At 43.8% G+C, this 26,424-nt stretch overlaps 1 protein-coding gene and 1 pseudogene across 2 annotated transcripts in view; one reads left to right on the top strand and one right to left on the bottom strand.

The window, feature by feature from the left end:
• Window positions 1-14,776, top strand: part of NUDT15 (nudix hydrolase 15) — a 30,986-nt gene extending 16,210 nt beyond the window's left edge. Inside the window, exons 2-3 of the mRNA XM_081083004.1 lie at window positions 4,291-4,487; window positions 13,165-14,776. Coding sequence (XP_080939130.1) covers window positions 4,291-4,487; window positions 13,165-13,322 — 355 coding nt within the window. The 3' untranslated portion in view covers window positions 13,323-14,776. The remainder of the gene's footprint in view (window positions 1-4,290; window positions 4,488-13,164) is intronic.
• A 10,486-nt stretch (window positions 14,777-25,262) lies between these two features.
• On the bottom strand, window positions 25,263-25,934 carry LOC308513165 (large ribosomal subunit protein uL23-like; annotated as a pseudogene). Its single transcript has one exon. The product of its transcript is annotated as a large ribosomal subunit protein uL23-like (transcript).
• Between the last annotated feature and the right edge of the window lie 490 nt (window positions 25,935-26,424).

The raw sequence follows: 26,424 nt of genomic DNA, 5'->3' as shown, positions 1-26,424 counted from the left end.
GACTTGCTTCAGTGGGGCTTTGGTGCTCACTGAGTGTGCCCCTGGAATGTGTCTCTTATGGATGTGAAGAGTTATAATCCAGTATGGTCTCACACTGACCACTGGGTACACTGGCTCTTGAATCTCCAAGGAGATACAAAGTCAGTCACTGTCTGGGGCCACCCAGCAGGAGCTATAGAGAGATCTTCAGATTCCTCCTCTTTGTATTGGGTTTGGAAGTGCCCAGACGAGGCCCAGCTTCGTAACAAGGCAGGCTGCTGCTGCTGGATTGATTGCTTTGGGGCTCCCTGACCCAGCTGCTGCCTGTTTGACAGGTTTTAGGCTGAGAAAGGACAGGCCATTCATATGCAAAAGCCACTGTGCACAGCTTGGATGGGGTTGTAAATTGGGTGGGGCTGGGTCTCAGGGAATCACCAGGGTGGAGCAAACAGCAATGGCTGCCAGTCAGCCCTGCACTGGAGAGGTCCCCGCATCCCCACCTCCCTGCACAGGAATAATGATTGCTGTGAGCACCTCTAAAAGAAAGCCGCCCTTGCATTCCTGTCCCTATGCCAGACAGTCCAGTTTCTCCTGTATGAGTCTGGGTCACCCAGAGTCTCGCCTGGAACTGGAGTTCAGAGCAAGCTGGAGCTTGTATCTCCCTCCCGATTGAAAAAGCTGTACACCTGGGTGCCAGCCCATTCTGCGCCTCCGCACTGCCTACCAGTCTCAATGTGCTTTCTTCATCTCTCTAGTTGTGGAACTTCCACTCTGCCAGCTTTCCCGTGGTTCTGGATGATAGTTGTTCTGCCTTTTAGATGTAATTTTGATGTGGTTGTGAGAAGCAGCAAGTATAGGTGTTTACCTATGCCACCATCTTGGCTTTCTTCAGTAACCCAGTTATTATTAAACTAGAGGCCTGGTGCACAAAAATTTGTGCACTCGGGGGGGGGGGGGGCGTCCCTCAGCTGGCCTGTGCTCTCTCACAGCCTGGGACCCCTTGGAGGATGTCCATCTGCTGGCTTAGGCCCGCTCCCCAGGGGATCGGGCTTAAGCTGGCAGTCAGACATCCCCTCTGGCAGCCCGGGAGCCCTTGGGGGATGTCCACTTGCCAGCAGGGAGCAGACCTAAGCTGCAGTCGGACATCCTTAGCTCTGCTTAGAGCCTCTCCCGCCACCACCGCTGTGCTGGCAATTATCAGCCTGGCTTGTGGCTGAGCAGAGCTCCCCCTGTGGGAGTGCACTGACCACCAGGGGGCAGCTTCTGCATTGAACGTTTGCCCACTGGTGGTCATTGTGTATCATAGTGACCAGTCTTTCCCAGTCATTCTGCTGTTAGGGTCAATTTGCATATTACCCTTTTAGTATATAGGATAGCATGCTATTCAGCCTCCAAGTGTTTGAATTTTTTTTATTTTTATTTTAGTTGATTTCTAAAATTTTGCCATTGTGGTCTGAGAAGATGCTTGATATGATTTCAATCTTCTTGAATTTTGAGAGACTTTGCCTATGACCCAATATGTGGTCTATCTGAAAATGTTTCATGTGCACTTGAGAAGAATGTATATTCTGTAGCTTTGGGATGAAATGTTCTGAAGATGTCAATTAAGTCCATCTGACCTTGTGAGTCATTTAGGATTGCTGTTTCTTCGCTGATTTGTTGTCTAGAGGATTTATCTAGTGATGTCAGTGGGGTATTAAAGTCCTCTACTATGATCGTATTGCTGTCGATCTCTTCCTTGATATGTTACAGAAGTTTTTTTTTAATGTATTTGGGTACTCCTGGATTGGGTGCATATATGTTTACCAGAATTATATCCTCTTGTTATATCGGTCTCTTTAGTATTATAAGGTGGCCGCCTTTATTTCTTGTTATGGCCTTCACTTTGAGGTCTATTTTGTCCGATATAAGTATTGCTACCCTGGCTTTTTTTTTTTTTTTTTTCATTTCTATTTTCCTGAAAGATATTTTTCATCCCTTCACTTTCAGTCTGTGTGAGTTTCTTGTTCTGAGGTGGGTCTCTTGTAGACAGCATATCTATGGGTCATGTTTTCTTATCCATTCAGCAAGTTGGTGGTTTTTGATTGGAGCAGTTAGGCTATTTACGTTTAAAGTTATTGATAAGTACTTGTTTATAGCCATTTTTATTTTTTGTGCCATGTTCCTTCTTCCCTTTTGTTTTTCTTCTTTTTACATCAGTCCCTTTAGCATTTCCTGCATTGCTGCCTTGTTACTGATAAACTTCCTTAGCCTTTTTTTGTTTGTGAAGCTCCTGATTTCTCCTTGAATTTTGAATGATAGCCTTGTTGGATAGAGTATTCTTGGATTCAGTCCCTTGCTTTTCATCACTTTGTATACTTCCTTCCATTCCTTTCTGTGAAGGATCTTCCATTCCTTCTCATTCCTGATGTGTTTCTGTTGAGAAATCATTTGATAATGTGATGGGAGATCCATTGTAGGTAACTGTCTGTCTCTCTCTTGCAGCCTTTAACATTCTCTCTTTGTCATTAACAGTTGCCATTGTAATTACGGTGTGTCTTGGTGTGGGTCTTTTTGGGTTCGTCTTGGTTGGGACTCTCTGTGTGGCTTTTTTTCTTCCTCCAATCAGGGAAGTTTTCTTACATTATTTCTTCAAATAGGTTTTCTAACCCTGGCTCCTCCTCTTGTCCTTCTGGCACCCCTATATACGTATGTTGTTTCGTTTTATTTGTCCCAAAGCTCCCTCAGGCTCTCCTGTCTTTCGACTTTTTTTTCTCCAATTTTAGTTCAGATTGGGTGTGTTTTGCTTGCCTGTCTTTTAATTTGGTAATTCAGTCTTCCGCTTCTCCTAGTCTACTGTTGAAAACGTCCATAATGTTTTTTATTGTATTGATATCACTCTTTATTTTCTCCTGATTCTTACATAGGTTGTTGATTTTCTCATTCCTCCGGTTTATGAACTGTATGACCCTTATGCATAAGTCTTTTTTTCTGACACATTGCATGCCTCCGTTTCATTATTTCCTTTTCTGGCTGTTCCTTCTTTTCTTTCCTTTGGCGGGGGTTCTTCTGTCTCCCCATTTTTGCTCTCACCAAAGGATCTAGGTGTTGAGACATGTGGGGCCTGTGGCTGCAGCTTGTGCTTGGTGGCAGGTTGCCCGGTCGTGGGTGGCAGCTGCTCCTCGGGCAGTTGCGGGTGGTGGCTGCTCCTTGGGTGGTCGTGGGGCAGCTGCTCCTTGTGTGGTTGAGGGGCCACTGCTCCTCGTGTGGTCTTGGGCAGCGGCTGCTCGTGGGGCAGCCACTCCTCACGCAGTCTTGGGCAGCTGCTCCTTGCATGGTAGTCGGGTGGCTCCTCCTTGGGTGGTCACAGGTGGTGGCTGGCCCACGGCAGTTATGGGGCTGCTGTTCCTCATGTGGTTACGGGTGGCGGCTGCTCCCTTGGGAGTTCCCGCGGTGGCTGCTCCTTTCGCGTTTGCAGGGTGGCTGCTTCTCGGGCCATTGTTGGTGGTGGCTGCTTGCAGGTCAGCTGCTCCTCTGGTGGTTATGGGCTGCGGCTGTTCCTCTCGTGGTCGCAAGGCGACAGCTCCTCGTGCTGTCGCTGGTTGACGACTGCTCCTTCAGGGGATCACGGGACAGCGGCTGCTCCTTGGGCAGTGGTGGGCTGTGGCTGCTGGTGCGGTCTTGGTGCCCAGAGCTAAAGGGTCTGGTTGGCAGGAGGGGTGCTCGCTCCGGAACTCACAGTAGCCCTCAGAGGGGAGGCTGGAGTCCCAGTGTCCGTGGGTCAGCAGCTGAGGCAACAGGTCTCTGGCCAGAGTAGCTGTAGGATCCTGGGTGGTGTCTGAGGGCCCCGTTGGTGGAGGTGAGGCTGGGCTCCCAGTCATAGCAGCTCTCCACTTCAAGATGGCACAGCCTCTGTGGCAGAGCCAGTGCTCTGGGAGAGATTTGCAGCAGTAGCAGAGGCTGCCCAGCTAGGGAAGCCTGGTCCGTTAGCCCTCGAAGGTCCTGCAAGATCTAGCTGTCCCTCACTCAGACACATGCACATACACACACACCACACGTCCACACTCTCCTTTTGCTCCCTCATTCACACTCTCCCTCACTACCATCCTTCTGGCCACCATCCTAAATGTTCATTTTTTGTTATTCAATATGAAGTCCTTTTTCTCTCCTGATAACTAGATACAGTATATACAGAATGTCAAAGGCAGGGTTTGATTTATTGTTTAAAGAATGAACCAATTACAGTTATTTTTGCTTTACACTAGGATTATCTAGGCAAAAAATAAATTAAATGAATAGAATTGAATATAATAGTATGTTTCTGTTTTCCAGTGAAAGCTGGGAAGAATGTGCTCAAAGGGAAACCTGGGAAGAAGCAGCTCTTCACCTGAAAAATGTTCGTTTTGCTTCGGTTGTGAATTCTTTCATTGAGAAGGAGAATTACCATTATGTCACTATACTAATGAAAGGAGAGGTGGATGTGACTCATGATTCAGAACCTAAGAATGTAGAGCCTGAAAAAAATGAAAGTAAGAGAATTATCTATAGTAATGCATTTTTAAATTTAGACAAGTAAATCTTCTGAAGGAATATTACATTATGTTGCCACATAGATTCTCTTCATATGGAAATATAGATATTCTTAAGTCCTGGAATCACAAGGATATAACAGGAAAGAGAACTGGCTCCTGAGTTGGTTTGTATTTTGATTCTTCCACTTAGAAATTTGTGATCTTGGAGAAGTTATTATCCTCTATGCCTCCTTTCTCATCTGTGATAATAGTAACTACCTCAGATGGGTTGTTGTAAGGGGAAAATGAGTTAATGCATTTAAGAACCTTGTGAGCACAATAAGTATTCAGTAAATATTAGTTTTATTGTTAGTATTTAATTTTTTTTACAAACTATAATTTTAAGTAAAACATTTAATGTGTCTTTCTCAGTTTTCTCACCTGTGCAAGAGAGGTAATAATTTTCTTTTATAGGGGATGATTAACCTGACAAAACAGTTATCTGTTCCTGCTGTGTTGAATTGAGTGCTCTGGAAATTTTAATGGCAATAACTGATGTTTATTATTTATTCCATGTTAAGCATTCTTCCAAGGGGTTTACATATTTCATCTCTTCAAATCTGATGAAAGGAACTAAAGACAAAAATATCAAACTTACTGATTATATTATTTTCCATATGAAACTTTATTCAAGTGGTCTCATGTGATGGAAGTATTTAATTTCTTTTCTCTTATGGAAGACTGTTTTTGTTCAGTAAATACCCACTGAGAACTGTGTGCTGGACACTGTTCTAGAGAGGCACTAAAGAAACAGTGGTGTATAGAATGAAGTCCCTGACCTCCTGGGATTTGCAATTTAGTTGGGGGAAAGGCGGCAAGTTAGCAGATATTTTATAATTATAATGATAAGGAATAAGAAGGAAAAACTGTATAAGGGTAGTGGTGCATGTGTGCTGTGTTAGGAATGGCCTTTGAGAAGGGCACATGTATACAGAGGCTTGGAGGAAGTGATATTTATAGAATGAATAAATCATATCTAACCTGTTTTAGAGATTAATTTGATTGAATGAACAGAAGCAATGTTCCACTCAAAGGTCTATTGAGTCATACAAATTTTTTAAAAAGTAACTACTTGGAATCACCTAAAATGAACTAGCAAAGTCTGAGCTGAGTTGTTTTTACTCACAACACTTTGGACACCAAATACATGTTTTTCCCCTCATACCAACCAGTTCTCCAACTCTCCAAAAATCAACTGGATGGCCTATATTTCAATTCAGTTCTGACACTATCTATCCAGAGTTGCCATCAGATCCCAAAAGTTAAAGAGCTCAGTATCAATTTCTTCAAACACCATGCAGAAATTACACCTGACCTCCTGTAATTTTGACCACATAACTGTACATCAGGGGTTCCCATAGCTCCTTCTCAGGTTCAATAATTTGCCAAAATGGCCCACAGAACTCAGAAAAATGTTTTACGTACATTACCAGTTTTTTATAAAGATTGTAACTCAGGAACAGACAAATGGAAGAGATGCATAGGGTGAGGTATCTGGGATGGGTAAGGAGCTTTCATGCCCTCTCCAGGTTGGCATGCTACCCTCCCAGCATCTTGATGTGTTCACAAAACTGGATGCTCTCCAAACTGAGTTGTGTAAGGTTTTTACGAAGGTTCCATTATATAAGAACTTATGATTGATTAAATTACCGTCTATTGATGATTGTCTCAATCTCCTTTTCCCTCCCCTAAGGTAGGGCTGAAAGTTCCAACCCTCTAATTAAGCCTTGGTCTTTCTGGTGACTAGCCCCCATCCTGAAGCTATCCAGGGGCCCCCAGCTACCAGTCATCTTATTAGCATAAAATTATGGTTGAAAGGGGTATTTTGTGGATAACAAAGATGATTCTCTAGTCTCTGTCACTCAGGAAATTACAAAGGGTTTAGGAACTCTGCCAGGAAAAAGGGATGAAGACCAAATATATATATTTCTTATATCACTTATCACACCAAGAAACGCCTCAAAAGTATCCAGAGGTTTTCAGTTTGCCTAGGATAAATTTTTCATGCCCAAAGAAGTGGAAGGCTGCCTGGCCAGCATGGCTCAGTGGTTGAATGTCAACCTATGAACCAGGAGGTCATGTTTCCATTCCCGGTCAGGGCATATGCCCGGGTTGTGGGCTTGGTCCCCAGTAGGAGGTGTGCAGGAGGCAGCTGATCAATGATTCTCTCTCATCATTGATATTTCTATCTCTCCCTCTTCCTTCCTGTCTGAAATCAATAAAAAATAAAAAAAAGTGGAAGGCAGGAGAAGTAGGTAAGAAGTGGCTCAGTGGGTTCATTGGGGTATTCTCTACAAGTCCCTCTTATCTTTCACATCCCTAATTATCCCACATAAAATGAGGAACTGGAGAGGGGAGAGCTCAGAACAATAATAGTGGAAACAAAAACCAATAGTCTTGACACTCTGAAGCTGTAGGGAGAGACAGTTAATTGGCTCCTTAGTATTACATTTAAATTTATATATGTATATTTCCATTTTAGTTCTTTTGGTAGGACTCAATTTACTTTTTTTGAAGAAAGGTATATTACATAACCTGGCCAGCATGGTTCAGTGGTTGAGTGATGATATATGAACAAGGAGGTTATGGTTCAATTCCTGGTCAGGGCACATACCTGGGTTGCGGGCTTGATCTCTGGTGGGGGTGGGGTGGTGCAGGAGGCATCCAATCAATGATTCTCCCTCGTCGATATTTCTATCTCTCCCTTCCTCCCTCTCATAAGATAAATAAAAACATAAAAATTTAAAAAAATATTACATATAACTACATTTTAAAAAATTAGTTTTGAGGTATAATTTATTCAAGTAATAAGCACTGATTATTATTTTAAGATTAGAGGCTCAGTGCACAAGATTCGTGCACTTGGGGCATTGTGTCCCTCAGCCCGGATTGCGAGAGGGCGCAGGCCAGGCCGAGGGACTCACTGGTGCACGATCAGGGCTGGGGAGGGACATGGGAGGGCTCCAGGGCATGCCCAGCCCATCTTGCTCAGTCCCGATTGGCCAGACCCCAGCAGCAAGCTAACCTACCGGTCGAAGTGTCTGCCCCCTGGTGGTCAGTGCATGTCATAGTAACTGGTCGACCAGTTGACTGTCTGCCCCCTGGTGGTCAGTGCACATCATAGCGAGCAGTTCAGCGGCCTTAGCATATCATTAGCATATTACACTCTGATTGGTTGAATGGCTGACTGGATGACCGGACACTTAGCATATTAGGCTTTTATTATATAGGACTAGAGATCTGGTGCATGAAATTCATGCACTGTGGGGGGGGGGCCCTCAGTCTGGCCTGCACCCTCTCGCAGTCCAGAGTCCCCTCTCCCCCCCCCCCCCCCCGGGAAGCGGGCCTAAGCCAGACATCCCTTTACAGTCCAGGACCTTTCGCTCCTTACCGCCTGCCTTCTCACTGCTCCTTACCACTTGGCTTACTGCTCCTTAGTGCTGCCATGGTGGCGGGAGAGGCTCCCACCACTGCCGCTGCACTCTCCAGCTGTGAGCCTGGCTTCTGGCTGAGCGGCGCTCCCCCTGTGGGAGCGCACTGACCACCAGGGGGTAGAGCATCTGTCCCCTGGTGGTCAGTGCACATCACAGTGACCAGTCATTCTGGTCATTCCGCCGTAACGGTTGCTTAGGCTTTTATTATATAAACTAGAGGCCTGGTGTACAAAAATTTGTGCACTCGGGGGGGAGAGGGGGTCCCTCGGGCCAGCCTGGGCCCTCTCGAAGTCTGGGACCCCTCGGGAGATAATGATCTGCTGGCTTAGGCCTGCTCCCGGGTGGCAGAGGGCAGGCCCAATCCCTAGGTGCAGCCCCTGGTCGGGCTCAGAGCAGGGCTGATTGGGGAGTTGGGGCGCCGCCGCCGGTCATGCACAGAGCAGGGCGGATTGGGAGGTTGTGATGCCACCCTCAGTCACGCTCAGTGTAGGGCTGATTGGGGGGTTGGGGCACCGCCCCCTGTCACACTCAAGGCAGGGTCGATGGGGAGGTTGCGGTGCCACCCCCGTCACACACAGAGCAGGGCCCGTGGGGGGTGGTTGGGGTGCCGCCCCCTGTCACACACAGAGCAGGGCGGATCAGGGGGTTGGGGTGCCGCACCCTGTCACACTCAGGGCAGGGCCAATGGGGAGGTTATGGCTCTACCCCATCACACACAGAGCAGGGCTCATGGGGGGCGGGGGTTGGGGTGCCTCATGTTCAGTTTAAGCTGCTTGGCTGCCAGTCGCCATCTTGGCTGTCAGTTAATTTGCATATCTCGCTGATTAGCCAATGGGAAGGGTAGCGGTCGTACGCTAATTACCATGTTTCTCTTTTATTAGTGTAGACTAGAGGCCCAGTGCACAAAAATTTGTGCACTCGGGAGGGAAGGGGGGGGGCCCTCAGCCCGGCCTGTGCCCTCTCGCAGTCTGGGACCCCTTGGGAGATAAAGACCCGCTGGCTTAGGCCTGCTCCCGGGTGGCAGAGGGCAGGCCCAATCCCTAGGTGCAGCTCCTGGTCAGGCTCAGAGCAGGGCCGATTGGGGAGTTTGGGCGCCGCCCCCTGTCATGCACAGAGCAGGGCAGATCGGGAGGTTGCGATGCCACCCTCAGTCACGCTCAGGGTAGGGCCGATTGGGGGGTTGGGGCACTGCCCCCTGTCACACTCAAGGCAGGGTCGATGGGGAGGTTGCAGCGCCACCCCCGTCACACACAGAGCAGGGCCAATCAGGGGGTTGGGGCGCTGCCCCTTGTCACGCACACAGCAGGGCCCATAGGGGGGTTGGGGCTCCGTACCCTGTCATGCACAGAGCAGGGCCCTTCAGGGGGTTGGGGAGCTCCCCCCTGTCACGCACAGAGCAGGGCCCATCAGGGGGTTGGGGAGCTCCCCCCTGTCACTCACAGAGTAGGGCCGATAGGGGAGTTGGGGCACCGCCCCCTGTCACACACAGAGCAGGGTGGATCAGCGGGTTGGGGCGCTGCCCTCTATCACCCACAGAGCAGGGCCAATCGGGGTTGGGGCACTGCCACGGTCACACTCAGGGCAGGGCTGATGGGGAGGTCATGTCTCTACCCCGTCACACACAGAGCAGAGCCCGTGGTGGTGGCGGGCGGGGGGGGGCACTGCCCTCTATCACCCACAGAGCAGGGCCCGTGGGGGGGCGGCACCCTCTATCACCCACAGAGCAGGGACGATCAGGGGGTTGGGACGCCGCCACTCTCACACTCACGGCAGGGCCAATGGGGAGGTTATGGTTCTACCCCGTCACACACAGAGCAGGGCCCGTGGCGGGGGGCGGGGTTGGGGAGCTCCCCCCTATCAGGCACAGAGCAGGGCTGATAAGGGGGTTGGGGCACCTTCCCCTGTCATGAACAGAGCAGGGTGGATAGGGAGGTTGTGGCCCCACCCCCTGTCACACACACAGCTGCAGAGCGATCAAGGGGTTTGGGCGCTGCCCCCTGTCACGCTTATCCCAGTGCCGGGAGGCCTCATGGCCCTTTTACTATATAGAATAGAGGCCTGGTGCAAGGGTGGAGCCGGCTGGTTTGCCCTGAATGGTGTCCTGGATCAGGGTGGGGGTCCCCACTGGGGTGCCTGGCCAGCCTGGGTGAGGGGATGATGGCTGTTTGCAGCTGGTCACACATCCTTCAGGGTGTGGGTCCCCACTGGGGGGCCTGGCCAGCCTGGGTGAGGGGATGATGGCTGTTTGCAGCTGGTCACACACCCTTCAGGGTGGGGGTTCCCACTGGGGTGCATGGCCAGTCTGGGTGAGGGGCTGAGGGCTGTTTTCAGGCTGGGGGTGACTGAAGCTCCCAACTGCTCCTTTTTTTCTTTTTTTTAATTCTGGGCCAGCTTTACCTTGAGGCATGGCTCCAGCTCTTAGGCCTCTGCTGCTGAAAGTACATTTCTGGCCTTTGCTTACAATGTTGCGAATCTGCTGGCTGAAGTGCGGTGGTATTTGTTACAGAGTTTCTTAAACTGTCCGCTCAGAGGCCTGCAGCCGCAGGCAGGGAACATTGGTTTCCTCCGTCACTGAGGCAACCAAGCCTCATGTTAGTTTCAAGCTGCCTGGCTGCTGGCCGCCATCTTGGCTGACAGTTAATTTGCATATCTCGCTGATTAGCCAATGAAAAGGGTAGCGGTCGTATGCCAATTACCATGTTTCTCTTTTATTAGTGTAGATAGGACCCTCAACATTTTCTTATTTTTATCTTTCCCATGGACAAACTGTCCTGAGATTAGAAGAGAAGAATATGATGAAATAAATGTGTGTGTGTGTGTTTTTTATACTTAGTATCCTTCACAAGAAGCAGATATAGAAGCCATTTATTAGTAGAGAAGGTACTGAGGATAAAGCACCAAAGTCACTGACTACCACAGCCTTTAGTCACAAGTGTCATTCACCCTTTCCATTTTTCAGTAGTTCTCCTGCCCTTTCTGGCCTTTGGAGGGATTTGTGTTGGCAAATCCTAGTTCAAATAATAACTTCTTATCTTGCTCTTCTGAGTTGCAGACTTACATTTCTAGTTGCCAGTTTAGCTCAACAATTCAACTTCAAATCATACTTTTCTTCCTTTCATGAACTTTGAATCTATGAAGAACAGACATTTTGGCTCATTCATCTTTGACTCTTCCAGGCCTGACACTATGCCTGGCTTGTAATCAGTGCTAGAATATGTTGAAGAAAGGAACAAAGGAGTGAATATGCAAGCGAACCTCTTCCTGTGAGGTTCTCTAATATAGTATCTAGATTGGCCTACTTTTTTTTAAAACATTTCTTTTTTATCCTCACCCCAGGATATGTTTATTGATTTTAGAAAGAGAGGAGGAAGGGAGAGGAAAGAGAGAGAGAGAGAGAGAGAGACAGAGAGAGAGAGAGAGAGAGAGAGAGAGAGAGAGAGAGAGAGGAGAGAGACCATTGATGTGAGAAACAAATATTACACTAGGATCAAATGCGCAACCTAGGTATGTGCACTGACTGGGAATGGAACTCATAACATTTTGGTGTACAGGACCATGCATCAACTGGAGCCACCTGGCAAAGGCCTCCTTTTTAAATAACTTCTAAAAAATTACTATTCTACTTTGTTACTATATTACTGTATGTATTCTTACCCCCTAAAGTACAGTAATTTTAAGTAGTTTATATATATTTGTTTCTTTTTATTCATTTATATAAACTTTTGAACTTGTCCGCCTTTATTTTGTTGAGCCTTTGACATGCTAGTAAGCTCAAATCAAGCGGTGTGATTTTATAAGCCCCAAGGTTACTAGCATCAAATCAGAGTTGATCAGAAACACTTGTTCCTCTTTGCATCTCTTAGTTATTTTCACTTTTCTTCCCAGTTGCAACCTAACCAAGGTGCAATGCTTGGTGAGTCTTTATTTTATTTAAATTGTAGAGATACAGTCTCTGTCCAATGTTTGTCAGGTCCTGGATCTGGATGTCCTGCTTCAATTTACCAATTACTGCATCTTTTCTCCAACCATCTGATCATCATTAGAAGGGTCATGCAGATACTTTTCTAGGACATAGGATACACTTAACAGACAGCTCTCTTGAGACTCAGTTAATTAACATCTTGCAACACTTTGTTGAGCAATATCTATCTATATCTCTCTCCCTGCTCCTCTCCTCTCTCTGTTAGTATGTGCCCACAGTTGCTAATTAGCCCTTCCTGAACTTATTCCAATTTCTTGGATTATCTGTTCCCTGCCTTCCCAGAGTAAAACTACATATTCTGTTTATAGCCAGAGAAATAGTTAGTGGAAGAAACAGTACTTATACATAGCTATAGTCATGTATTTATAAAGAAACTTATTTAGAACATGGAGTATACATCTTACTATCATGATCCTATATAATAAAAGGGTGATATGCAAATTGTCCTCTCAACGGGGAATTCAACCAGGAGGCGGGGCAGGCCAGCCAACTGCACGTGGCCCCTCCCCCCAGCCAGCCCAGCCCAATTGGGGCAGTCTGGCCGGACCCTACCTGTGCACGAATTCTTGCACCGGGCCTCTAGTATTTATATATTCACCTAGCATGAGCATCTGTGCTTTTATGTTACTTAAATAAAAGAAAGTGCTATTCCCTAGAATATTTTTTTCTAGGATTTCATGTGTTTTACAACCAACAGACACTGTTAAATCTTTCTTGCTAAAATAGATTTTTTAAAAAATGAGCCCTTTCTATATTTGTCTTTCAATCTTAAGATATACCATGGCACAGAATATTTTTTATTCTCTGTATAGTTTCCATTACTTTTTTAAGAGATGGAGGAGAACTTAGAAATTCTGTAATCTACCATATATTGTAGGTGAGGAAACTGGTATATTTTAATGTAGTGCACCCTATATCAAGTTCTGTGCATTTTGTTTAGCCAGATATTTAAATGAAATTATTGAATCATACTAAATCTGGATTTTACCACAATGTGGACCTTGTAAACTTGGCTTCATGTTCAAATAATGGCATATTTGAAATGATTGCATCTTCTTTTTAAGATTATTTGCATAGCATCACTATTGTACTTTCTTTTATTGGTAGGAGATTATTTTAAAATTTAATTAATTTTTAAAGTATAGGTTAACTTGCCAAAATAAATAACCTTTGTTTTCTTTCAAATTAAGTAAGTTGATTTGGTATCTTTCTTTTTTAGGTTGGGAGTGGGTTCCTTGGGAAGAATTTCCTCCACTGGACCAGCTTTTCTGGGCCCTACGTTGTTTAAAGGAACAAGGTTACGATCCATTTAAGGAAGATTTGGATCATCTGGTAGGATATAAAGGAAATCATCTCTGGAAGAACAAGATTACCTAATTAGAAAAAAAAAAGACAAGATCCAGAGAATGAAAAATACCTGTAGTTCAGAACAACTCCATTTTATCTAAAAAGTTCCAAATCATTACCAGTTTATTTTTAGTCTCTTAATATGCCTACCACCCTTTCAGCCAGTACTTAAGAAAAATTTCCTCGGATTATATTATAATTTATATTCCAGACTCAGAAACTGTATTAAATGGTGATATTGTGATTAATCTGCTTTCTATATTTCACTGTGGTATTTTCTGTGCTGTTTGTCATTATCAGCTTGCGTGGAGTGCAGTAGAATCTGCCTTAGTGTTTCAGTTCAAATAGAGATCCTAATTCAGATGCTAACACTATAAGCCTGTAGTAGAGTTTATCATGTTTGTTGATTTTTCTCTTCTGTTTTATCTAACACAAAAGATTGTTGGTAATATATTGTGATAGTCCTTTTAACTAGAGTGAACAGGACACGTTATTAGGGTATATTTCCTAGGTTTCTGATTGGGAACCTAAATCAAGAGAAGTGAGAAAAACCTCCTAGGATATGTATTCTATCATTAGCAAGCCATCTAATTTTGGATTTCTCTCTTAATCTCTGTGAGATCCAGTATTCTTATATGTAAAATAGGGAGATTAGACTAGAGCAGTGGTTCTCAAATGTGATTTGGGGAAGTCCTTGAGCCCTTTGAAGGACACTCAAGAGCCAAGCTGTTTTTTTAATACTAAGACATGATTTGCCTTTTTTACTCTCCTTCTTTCCTGAGTGTACAGAGGAGTTTTCTCAGTGCTATGTGATTTGTGCTAACAGACTGAATGCAAGAGCAGATATGAGAATCCAGCTCTCTTCTATTAAACCAAATATTAAAGACATTTCCAAAAATGTAAGACAATGCCATTCTTCTCACCTTTTTTGTTTGTTTTAGAAAATGTTATTTTTCATAAGTTATTTAACCTTTGATGGGTTTTATTTGTAAATGAATTAACAACATTTAAAAATATTTCCAGTTTTAATTCCTAATGTGATAAATGTCACTGATAAAATCCTCCGAAAACCAAAACTCTTTGGGGTACTCAGTAATTTTTAAGAATATAAAGGGATTCAAATAAAAAAGTTTATGAACTGCTGGATTAGATCACAAGTTTATATCTTTTTCTTTATGAGCCCACTTCTGTAAAATCACATGCTTCTTTTAGAGCTGGTTACATTTGAATTTTTCCCTTTAAAAAGACTCAAATATTACTGTAATACATGCTACAAAAGAATCTTTTCTCCAGTAATTGGATATCATTTTTTAAGTTCTTGTTTGCTTTTGCAAAATTATATGTGTACATTGTATAATTCACCACTTATAAATTTCATTTTCTATTAATTTTCACATACTTTTCTTGATATTAGAATGTTTGAGGAGCTCAATTATAATAAGTGTATATTCCTTGAACTTCAGATAAACTGGTGAATGTCACACAGTTTTCTGCTCCTATTTGATTACTCCATATCCTTCTGTGGCTTGCTCATTATTTTTACTCCCTTCTTCAGTTGACTTAATCCCTGTCCCTGGCTTCTTCCTGCATGGTAGACATGTGAGGTTAGATAAGAAGAACCCAGACAAGTCCTATGGATGAAACTCTTCCATAGGTTTATTTCAAATGTAGTTGGTTGGAAATTTATTGAGATATCTAGTTATGCTGTACTTTTTTAAAAAATTCTTCATTGTTGAAAGTATTACATATGTCTCCACTTCTTTTCCCTCATTGACCTCTCCCCACCTGCTCCTGCCCCCCAGCACATGCCCTCATCCCCCTACTATGCTGTACTTTTCTAAGCAGATATTTTATAGCTTCAAAACCTTGTCATAAACCTATAGAGTTTTACCAGGTCTTCTACTTTAAATTTTTAGTAGCTAGAATGAGGAGCTTGGGAGGTTTTTATTTTTTTTATTTTTTTTTAACCCAACTAGACATGAAGGTTTATTATAATGGAAAGGAAAAACTAACCCAAACTCTTATTTAAAGGAAAAAAAAAGGTAAGAGTTTTATATTAGAAGGGAATTGCATTTACCCCTACATCTAATATTCTCAGTTGGTATCCAGTAATCACTTGGTAAATATTTCTGTAAATGAGTGAATGAATGGAGCAGGATTTAGAACTCTTAAGTAAACAGTTAACTCTTAGATAGTTTGAGAATTTTCTTTATTAGAAAAAACCAATGCTGACTACTAGCAATGTTCACATAAAATTAAATGTCAGCTGGAGTTCCTGAAGTATACCTCATTCTGCCAGGACACTGGGGAGTCTGAAAGACCTCTTCATCTATTTGCTAAATCAAGCCCTGAGATGGCCTCTATCCTAAGATAGGCAAGTGCTCCAGTACTCACTCTGGCTACATCCAAGCAAAAGGCATCCTAGTGGAGCATGACGTGAATGCAGCCTCCCTTAGATCTACTTGAAAGAGATTTACTGCCAGCTTTCCAAATAAGCCAAATACTTTCAAAAGAAATATTTCCTTCTTTGAGGCACCAAGGGCCATGTTAGTCCAGGATTGTGGAGAAGTAAAGCTCAGGGAGTCATCCATAAAACAGATGGATGAAAAAAAACATTGTCTTCTTCCAACATAAAATCACATATTGACACTGCCTCTGTATTTTATGTTAAATATTTATTTTATCTATGCTCTACATAGAAGTCAGTACTGCATGTGAGTAGTGTTTATGAAAAATGCAAGTTAATGATAACAATACCCATTGCTTAAAGGTGTTTACCAAGCTTCCCATTTTATGGACTCCAAGAAACTAAATATGAAAGTTCATACTTAAGATCCTCCATAAACCTACTGTGTGCCAAGTACTGTGATAAGTGGTTAATAATATTTATACTGTAAGTTAAACCCATCATACTTACTTAATCCAGCAAATTTTCATTCTAGATTTCCTTGTATTTTTATGTTTGAAATGTTTCAGTGTTTAGCTTTTTGCATAATATTGCTTAATAGCTTACTTAATATGCAATGATGTATCACTCATCTTAATTTTCAGAACAATTTATGGGCAAAGGAACAAAGTAGGAAGCAAGAGCAGCTTGTCACCAGCTTCAGTTTGACCTGATATTCCTGTCCTCTATTCTTTCTTCTTTGCAGACTTACTTTTCACCTATTCTTTGATGACTCTCCAAACAACATTACCTATAGCTCAGAATTTTTTTCCTAAGCTCCAGACCCAATCACACACGAGTCATCTCTACCTGAGATTGCCCATGTCCTCTAACTTGATGTATTTCAGACTGAATTTCCTCTCAGGGAATGACTTTACCATCTGCTGAGTTGCTCAAGTTTACATTCCCTTTCCCCACATGCAGCAGTCACTCTGTCTTCTCCCTTCTATTTCTTTGGTATCTGTCGAATCCATCCCCATTACATTGTCCCAGCTGCCTCTCCCCTGGTCCAGATCTTTTTTTTTTTTTTTCAGACTGTTCCTGCATCTTTACCCATTCATTAACTGATTGACATAAAATATACATAACAACAATTACCACCTTAACCCTCTGACTTATTTTTGACATTACTCCTAAGAGTGACTTGTCAAAAACATAAATTTGGTCACGTCTATTCAAACTTCTTTTGGAGTTCCCCATCACCTGTAGGATAAAATTCTTAACCTTACATACAAAGTCTTTCATAATTTCCCTAGACTGACTTTCCCATCACACCTCCATCACTTTCCCACACACTACACTCAGGCATATTTTCTTGTGCTTCCTCAAGTGTACCATGCTGCTTTATGCCTTCTTTCTGGAGTGTCTACAGCTCCTTCTGAACTGAATGTCACCCACACTCTCAATCTGCCTTAGCAGAGCCTTACTAGTTTTCATACCTCACTTCAGTGGTTCCTTCCTCTGTGATGCCTGGAGTTTTTTACCCCCATGCTTTCTCCCACCTCATTAATCTACCACCAGTGTGTCCCATATATCTTCCTTAGCTCTTCTCCTTTATTCATGTATAAAATAAGCCTGCAGATTCTCATCCAAGATGGCAGAGTAGGGGAAAGCTGCATTCCGCTTCTAGGACCACTTCAAAATTACAGCTAAATTATAGAACAATCAGTCTGGATAACCATCTGAAGACTAGCTGAACAGAAGTCATGTAACTACAGTATATACAGAAGAAGCTATGTTGAGATTGGTAGGAGGGGCAGAGTTGTGAAATGGGCTAGCCTCACACCCATGTGTGGCAGTTGAGAATTTGGAGGGATATCACAGCTGCAGAGGTCCCCCCTGAGGAGTGATGAGTCTTAGTCCTAGGTGGGCTCTGCAACTCAAAACACTAGTGCTGGGATGACAAGCCCACATAACATCCGGCTGTGAAAATCAGTGGGGATTCTATCTGCCCAGGTGAGATGGAAGGCTACTAGAAAACCAGGTATCACCTTAAAGGGATAGCTAGGAACTTGCAGCCACTCACCCTCAGCTCTGACATCAGCTTGGAGCAGTGCCAGATTCACAAGGAGAAATGAGTGGTGTGCTTTCAGAGCCAGGGCTGGAGAGAGAGCCTCCAATGACACTGTGTTGAGTCCTCCTCACTCATGGCCCATGGGCACAATCTTTCCTGGTTTGAGCACTTCCCCCACACGGCATTAGATTGGTGAGGCACACTAGCTCCACCCTGACAACTCCCTGTGTCTCTGCATTACTATATTCCCACACAGCCAAAGACCCTGTGAGCAGGAACCAGTCTGAGTCCACATTTCAGTCTTAAAAAAAAACTCATGAATTCTGGTCAGTGGCATGGGGGTGCCAGAACCACATAGGGAAAAACTTGAGTTGTGTGGTTTTAGTTGCCCTACCCATCTTCTCACATGGCTGATAGGTGCCACATTTCCTGTGTTGAGCCCTCCCACCACATGGCCAAATCTAATCTATAGCTTGGTGAACTCTACTAACTCCACCCTTAGACCCCATCTCACCACAAAGATCTTCAGGCCCCAGGCAGTTGCCTTGGTGAACTTGAGACTTTTTCTGAGTGGCTTCAGATCTAGCACTGGTGCTGAGTTTGAGTCTGTATTAACCTGGTGAACACTACTCATTCCTACCTGGTGAATAATTCCTTGAGGACCTGCCTCATGCATGCAACTCGTGTACTATCTGAGGCTTTCAGTGGGTAAGCCTAATAGGCAGCCAGCATGCAGCAGTGGGTCTCAGGGTGCCTTGGGTTTTTGCTAACTTGCTCCAGGCCCAGTACTGGTGGTAGCTGGCCTTGGTTCCAAGCTTAGCCCCTCTTAACCATGAATTGGTCACAGGCAGCATCTAAAATTGACCTGCATCAGAGTCCTTCCCAAGAAGCTCCAGAACCAAAATACCTGAGGTCTGGCTTCAGACCACAATAGAACACCACCCAATTATCTCCACAAGTGGCACACCCTAAGGAAGGCCTCAACAGGCAATAGACCCTACTGTGGCAAGTTCTGATTTTGGGGTCAGGCCCCTGCATAGCCCCTCATACAGTGGCCAAACCTCATAGCCAAACAGCCTGGGAGTCAACCTCAGCCATGTAACCAAGGAACAACTATAAAGGAGGGCACACACAACCCACACAAGGGAAATTCCTGGAGTACCTTGCTCAGGTGGATCAGGGAGACTGCCACACTGGGCCCCAAACACCTACTGCCTAAGGCCAACCTACCAAGACTGGGAGACATAGCACGACTACAGAAACAAAGAAAGGCAGCCAAAATGGGGAGGCAAATAAACATGCCCCAAATGAAAGAACAGGAGAAATCCCCAGAAGAAAAACTAATTGACAGAAGCAAGCCATCTACAAGATACTGAGTTCAAAATAATGGCTAAAAGGATGCTCAAGGAACTGAGTGAGAACTTCAGTAAAGAGATAGCAAACAAAAAAAATGACATATAAACTAGAAAAAGAACCAGTCAGAAATAAAGAATACAATAACGGACATGAATAATACACTAGAAGAGATCAACAGCAGATTAGATGAAGCAGAAAATTGAATCAGCAGCTTGGAAGACAAAATAGCAGAAAACATCCAATCAAAGCAGCAAAAAGAAAAAAACCAAAACAACAAAAAACGAGGTAGTTTAAGGGATCTTCGGCAACATCAAATGAAACAATAGGAGTAGCAGGAATAGAGCAAGGGATTGAAAACCTATTTGAAGAAATAATGACTGAAAATCTCCCTAACCTTATGAAGGAAAAAGACAAGTCCAGTGAGTGCTGAGAGTCCCAAATAAGAGGAACCCAAAAGGGCCCACACCAAGGCACATCATAATTAAAATGCCAAAGATTAAAGACAGAGATAATCTTAAAAACAGCAAAAGAGAAAAACAGTGACCAAGAAGGAACCTCTCATAAGACTGTCGGCTGATTTCAAGGCAGAAGCGAGTGGCAGGAAATACTCAAAGTGAAGAAAAGCAAGAACCAAGATTGCTCTACCTAGCAAGGCTATCACTTAAAATTGAAGGAAAGATAAAGTGTTTCTCAGACAAGAAAAAGCTAAAGAAGTTCATTACCACCAAATCAGTATAACAAAAAATGTTAAAGAGACTTAAGAAGAATAAATTTTTAAAGGAGCACAAATATGAATTAAAAAGGGCAATAACTATATAACTATCAATAATAACTTTAAATGTAAATGGATTAAATGCTCCAATAAAAAAATACGATCCATATAAATGCTATCTACAAGAGAACCAGTTCAGATCAAAAGGCATTCAGACTGAAAGTAAAGGGATGGAAAAAGATATATCATGCAAATTTAAAAAAAAAAGTTGGGGTAGCAATACCTATATTAGACAAAATAAACTTTAAAAGAAAGTCTATAAGAAACAAAGACATTTCATAATGATAAATAGATCAATCCAACAAGAACATATAACTTGTAAACATTTATGAACCCAATTAGAAGTACCTAAACATATAAAGCAAATATTGATGGACATGAAGAGATTGATAGTAATATAGTAGAGGAGGGGACTTTAACACTCCATTGGCATCAATGGATAGATCTTTCAGACAGAAAATCAACAAAGACATTTAATGACACATCAGATGGATTTAATTGATATTTTTAGAGTATTTCACTCCAGACTAGCAGAATATACATTCTTTTCAAGTGCACTTGGAACATTTTTCAGGATAGACCATGTTAGGCCATAAAACAAGTCTAAATAAATTTAAGAAGATTGAAATCATATCAAGCATCTTCTCTGATCACAATGGTATGAAACTAAAAATTAAAAGGAAAAAAAAACACCTTGAAAAACACAAACACATAAAGGCTCAAAACACGTTACTAAACAATAAGTGGGTTAACAATGAGATCAAAGAAGAACTCAAAGATACCTTGATGTAAATGAAAATAAAAATACGATCTAAAATCTATGGGACACAGAGAAAGCAGTCCTAAGAGGGAAATTCATAGCAATACAGGTCTCCCTCAGGAAACAAGAAAAACAGGAATTAAACAATGTAATGTAACACCTAAAGAAACTAGGAATAGAAAAACAAAACCTAGTGAGTAGAAGCATGGAAATAATATTAAGATCAAAGTGGAAATAGACAAAATAGCATCTAAATAATATAAAAGATTAATGAAAGAGCTCATTTGAAAAGATAAACAAGATTGATAAATGTTTAACCAGACTCATAAAGAGGAAGGCCCAAATAAATAAAATCAGAAATGTATGTAAGAGGAAAAGTGAGAATTGATACCACAGAAATACAAAAATCCTCAACAAAATATTAGCATACTGAATTTAGCATACATTTAAAAGATCATACATCATGATCAAGTGGGATTTATTCCTGGGGTACAAAGATGGTTCTCTTCTGATTTGCTGTACACAACAGCCCCCAAACAGGGTTGACTTGATCATTTTGAAATATGCACCATGTAAGTAAGTCTGACTCTTCCTTTCAGTACTCCAGGATCAAATGATTTTTTCAATGGAAAAAGCAGACGTCTAAAAGCATGGCATTTTTGTTTAAAGATTTATGCAAACTTTGGATTACACTTCATGAGATCATGTTTGATTATAACATTTTTGTCCTTTAATTAATCATATTTTAAAATTAACCCTCATGTGTATTTGTCTTACATTTTTAAATTAAAAATTATTTTAACATTATTGCAGGGTCCCCCTTCCCCACCCCACTTTGCCTACCTCCACCCTCCCCTCTCTCCCCCAGAAGGGTATTTGTCTTTTAATACCTTTCTGACCCCTTATACAACTCTTTGGAGGCATTTTTTACCTTCCTTTGGGAAGCAAGGAGTTTGAAATGTGTTGGATTTAGTACTCAGTCCCTTTTACTTTATTTTTTATACTTAGCAATATCTGGATTTGTTTTATTCATTTACTAGAGGCCTGCTGCACAAAAAGATTCGTGCAATAGGCCTTCCCTTCCCCTGGCTGCCGGCACCGGTTTTCCTCCGGCACCCGGGACCCAGGCCTTTGCTCCGTCCGGAGCCGCCATCAAGCCTTCGCTGCTCTGTCCGGAGCCACCTTCAAGCCTTCGCTGCTGTGGCCAGAGCCGCCTTAAATCTTCGCTTTGCACCTACATATGCAAATTAACAGCCAACTTTGTTGGCGGTTAATTCGCATGTCTCGCTTATTAGCCAATGGGAGGCATAGCGAAGGTACGGTCAATTACCGTGTCTGTTTATTAGATTGGACTAGAGGCCTGGTGCATAAAAATTTGTGCACTCGGGGGGGGGGGGGGGAGGCGGTGTCCCTCAGCCCGGCCTGTGCCCTCTCGCAGTCTGGGACCCCTTGGGAGATAAAGACCCGCTGGCTTAGGCCCGCTCCCGGGTGGCAGAGGGCAGGCCCAATTCCTAGGTGCAGGCCCTGGTCCGGCTCAGAGCAGGGCCGATTGGGGAGTTGGGGCGCCACCCCCTGTCATGCACAGAGCAGGGTGGATTGGGAGGTTGTGATGCCACCCTCAGTCACGCTCAGGGTAGGGCCGATTGGGGGGTTGGGGCACCGCCCCCTGTCACACTCAAGGCAGGGTCGATGGGGAGGTTGCAGCACCACCCCCATCACACACAGAGCAGGGCCAATCAGGGTGTTGGGGCGCTGCCCCCTGTCACGCACAGAGCAGGACCCATCAGGGGATTGGGGCTCCGTACCCTGTCACGCACAGAACAGGGCCCATCAGGGGTTGGGGGTCTGTACCCTGTCATGCACAGAGCAGGGCCCATCAGGGGGTTGGGGAGCTCCCCCCTGTCATGCACAGAGCAGGGCTGATCAAGGGGTTGAGGAGCTTCCCCCTGTCACTCACAGAGTAGGGCCGATAGGGGAGTTGGGGCACTGCCCCCTGTCACACACAGAGCAGGGCGGATCAGGGGTTGGGGCACCGCCCTCTATCACCCACAGAGCAGGGCCGATCAGGGGGTTGGGGCCCACCACTGTCACATTCAGGGCAGAGCCAGTGGGGAGGTTATGGCTCTACCCCGTCACACACGGAGCAGGGCCCGTGGGGGGCAGAGGGGTTGGGGCGCCGCACCGTCACACACACGGCAGGGCCAATCAGGCGGTTGGGGCACCGCACCCTGTCACACACAGAGCCGCAGGGCGATCAGGGGGTTTGGGCGCTGGCCCGTCATGCTGATCCCGATGCTGGGAGGCCTCTCGGCTCCGCTGATCCTGGTGCTGGGAGGCATATTACCCTTTTACTATATAGGATAGAGGCCTGGTGCATGGGTGGGGGCCAGCTGGTTTGCCCTGAAGGGTGTCCTGGATCAGGGTGGGGGTCCCCACTGGGGTGCCTGGCCAGTCTGGGTGAGGGGCTGACGGCTGTTTTCAGGCTGGCGGGTGACTGAAGCTCCCAACTGCTCCTTTTTTTCTTTTCTTTTTTTTTAATTCTGGGCCAGCGTTAGCTCTGAGGCTCCAGCTCTGAGGCCTCTGCTGCTGAAAGCAGGTATCTGGTTTGTTTGGGTTCTATAATCGAAACACTGTATCAACTCCAGCTCTGAGAGCCCGGCTGGCTGAAAGCAGGTTTCTGGGGTTTTATTTAGCTTCTATATTTGTAACAATGTTTCAAACTTCAAGCTCAGAGGCCGGCAAGGCAGGCGGGGAAAGTTGGTTTCCTCCGTCACTGAAGTAAGCAAGCCTCATGTTAGCTTCAAGCTGCCTGGCTGCCAGCCACCATCTTGGCTGGCAGTTAATTTGTATATTGCCCTTATTAGCCAATGGGAAGGGTAGCGGACGTACAGCTAATTACCATGTTTCTCTTTTATTAGATAGGATGTGATTATTATCTATCTCTCCCCCTCCCCCCCCCCCCCCTAAAGTCCAGGAAGGCTAGGTGTATCCTCAGCACCTGGAAGGTGCTCAAAACATGTAAGGAAGGAAAATACAAGGGATTGGGGGGGGGGGGCAGGGGAGAAGTGGGGAAGAGGTGAGATGGCTATGGGGGCACTAGACCACATCCAGTATGGCAAATATTCCTTCTTACTGACTGACCTGATTGGCCCAAGAAATCTTTTCAATACAGCAACCTATCAGTCAATACGAGATGAAGGGTAATTGAAATCTGTGCCATATGATCTCTAATGGTAATATTTGATTCTATATATCAGAAGGTAAGGCAGTTAAGATACTTTATGAGGTTTCAGCAAAAGATTTAGGGGCAAATAGGCCTTAAGAAATTTAAGTAACAACTGTGTGGCAACAAACTCCTTTAAATGGCCAAAAGGTCAAGTTGTTTATAAGAAAATCACTTTCCGGGGATTCTTCCCCCTCCCTACATGGGAGTCAGTTCTGTTGGACCCTTTTCCCCCTTTCTACTTGGGAATCCATTCTGTGGGACTCTTCCCACTCCCTACGTGGGAGTCTGTACTTGTTCTTCAATAAATCTCCATCTTTGCTATAAAAAAGAAGAGAAAATCACTTTCCCATACATTCTAATCAGAGAGAGATTATCATGATCAGATTTAGTCTTATAAAAATTGCAGAAAAACATTTAAGTTGCAGATACAACAAAAATACTTGTTAACTGAAATATTAGCCAAATTCAGTTAAAATGGTCTTAAGTATATTATATATATTGGTATATAAGGGACCTCAATATGCCAACACATATATCAAATAAAAAAGGAAATATCTCAGAGGATAAACATCCATTACACATTTAGTTAATAGTTTACACAGGCTCTTACAGGTTGAATCGCCCCCCCCCCCGCCCTCCATTCATATGTTGAACCCTAACCCTCAGTATCTCAAAATGTAACTATATTTGGAGATAAGACCTTTAAAGGGGTGATTAAGTTAAAATGCACTATTAGGGTGAACCCTAATCCAACCTAACTGTTGTCCTTATAAAAAGAGGTGATTTAGACACACAAGAGACACCAGGGTTGTGGGGTGCAGAGAAAAGGCCATGTGAAGACACAGCAAGAAGGTGACCATCTGCAAGCTAGAGACTTGCTGAACCTCCCATACCTTGGGACTTCTGGTCTCCAGAAGTGTGTGAAAATAAATTTGTTGTTTAAGCCACTAGTCTGTTATTTTGTTATGGCAGCCCTAGCAAACTAAACTAATGGGTGACCTAAATCTCACAGTTTACAGAACTGCAAGAGAATCGATAAACGCTTGGTGTCATGGGTTCCCATACACTCTATGCCCAGCATCCTTAAATTGGAGCTTTGGCAGCATTGAAGCTATCTATCAGAACCAAGTTCAAACTTTCCCATTCCCTGGCATTTGAAAGCAGGGTATGAGAACTTTTGATGTGGAAAACAAAATAACATGAAAAATTTCAAACATATCGGAAGTAGAAAACAGTACAATAAACTTCCATATACCCTACACCCAGAGTCAACAAGCACCAAGATTTTGCTGTATTTACTTCAACTCTCTTCACCCTCTTTTCTTTTCCTTGGCTGTTGTATAATTTATTTAAAATTAACCAGCTAATATTTTATTATAGACTGTGTAATGGACATTACATGGCTGTAATTTACATATTTTGGCATGTCATTAAAGCTTTTTTTTTTTACAGTGTAAAATTTTTATATTTAGAATTAGGCAGCTAGACTCAGTTTAGATGATCCCAATTTTGTTGGCAACATCCAAAGCATCATAGTTAGGAGCCAGTCGAACATATGCCTTCTTCTCGCCATCAGGCCTGATCAGGGTGCTGACCTTGACCACATCAGTGTCATAGAGCTTCTTCACAGCCTGTTTGATCTGGAGCTTGTTGGCCTTGACATCCGCAATGAACACCAGTGTACTACTGTCTTCTATCTTCTTCGTGGCTGACCCGGTAGTCAAGGGGAATTTGATGATGGCATAGTGGTCAAGCTTGTTTCTCCTGGGTGCGCCTTTCTGAGGATATGTAGGCTGCCTCCGGAGCCTTAGTGTCTTTGGCTGTCGGAAGGTGGGTGACGTGCAGATCTTTTTTTGTGTGGCTTTGGACACCTTTCAACACTGCTTTCTTTGCCTTCAAAGCCTTTGCTTTAGCTTTGGCTTTGGGAGGGGCAGGGGCTTCCTTCTTAGCTTTTGGCGCCATCTTCGTAAAAAGCTAAAGCTAATTCTTATTAATACAAAGGTAAAAAAAATTGAACTGAGATAAAATACATTCTAAAATCTTTTTTAAGATCAAGTTTTAAGAAATTATTTTTTAAAAAACACCACTTTATTCTTTTTCTTCCAAAAAGAATGTCAGTGTGGACTCTCATAGCCAGTTAGCCTGGAGGTCAAATCACCCCTGGTATTGCCGACAACAATCAAGGCTTAACTACAACAAGACTGCGCACAAAGACCACTAGGGGGTGCACCAAGAAAGCATAAAAAATGCGGAGACAAAGAAACAGGACAAAATTGTCCATTGAGGATATAGAGTTCAGAACCACACTTTTAAGGTCTCTCAAGAACTGTCTAGAAGCCGCCGATAAATGTAGTGAGATCCTCAAGAAATCTAATGAGACCCTCGATGCTGTGATAAAGAACCAACTAGAAATTAAGCATACACTGACTGAAATAAAGAATAATATACAGACACCCAACAGCAGACCAGAGGAGCGCAAGAATCAAGTCAAAGATTCGAAATGCGAAGAAGCAAAAAACACCCAACTGGAAAAGCAAAATGAAAAAAGAATCCAAAAA

Source organism: Myotis nattereri, assembly GCF_964212035.1.
Source record: "Myotis nattereri genome assembly, chromosome: 2".
In the NCBI taxonomy this organism is placed as follows: Eukaryota; Metazoa; Chordata; class Mammalia; order Chiroptera; family Vespertilionidae; genus Myotis; species Myotis nattereri.
Note: the sequence above shows the minus strand (reverse complement) of the source record. Positions and strands in the feature narration are given on the sequence as shown.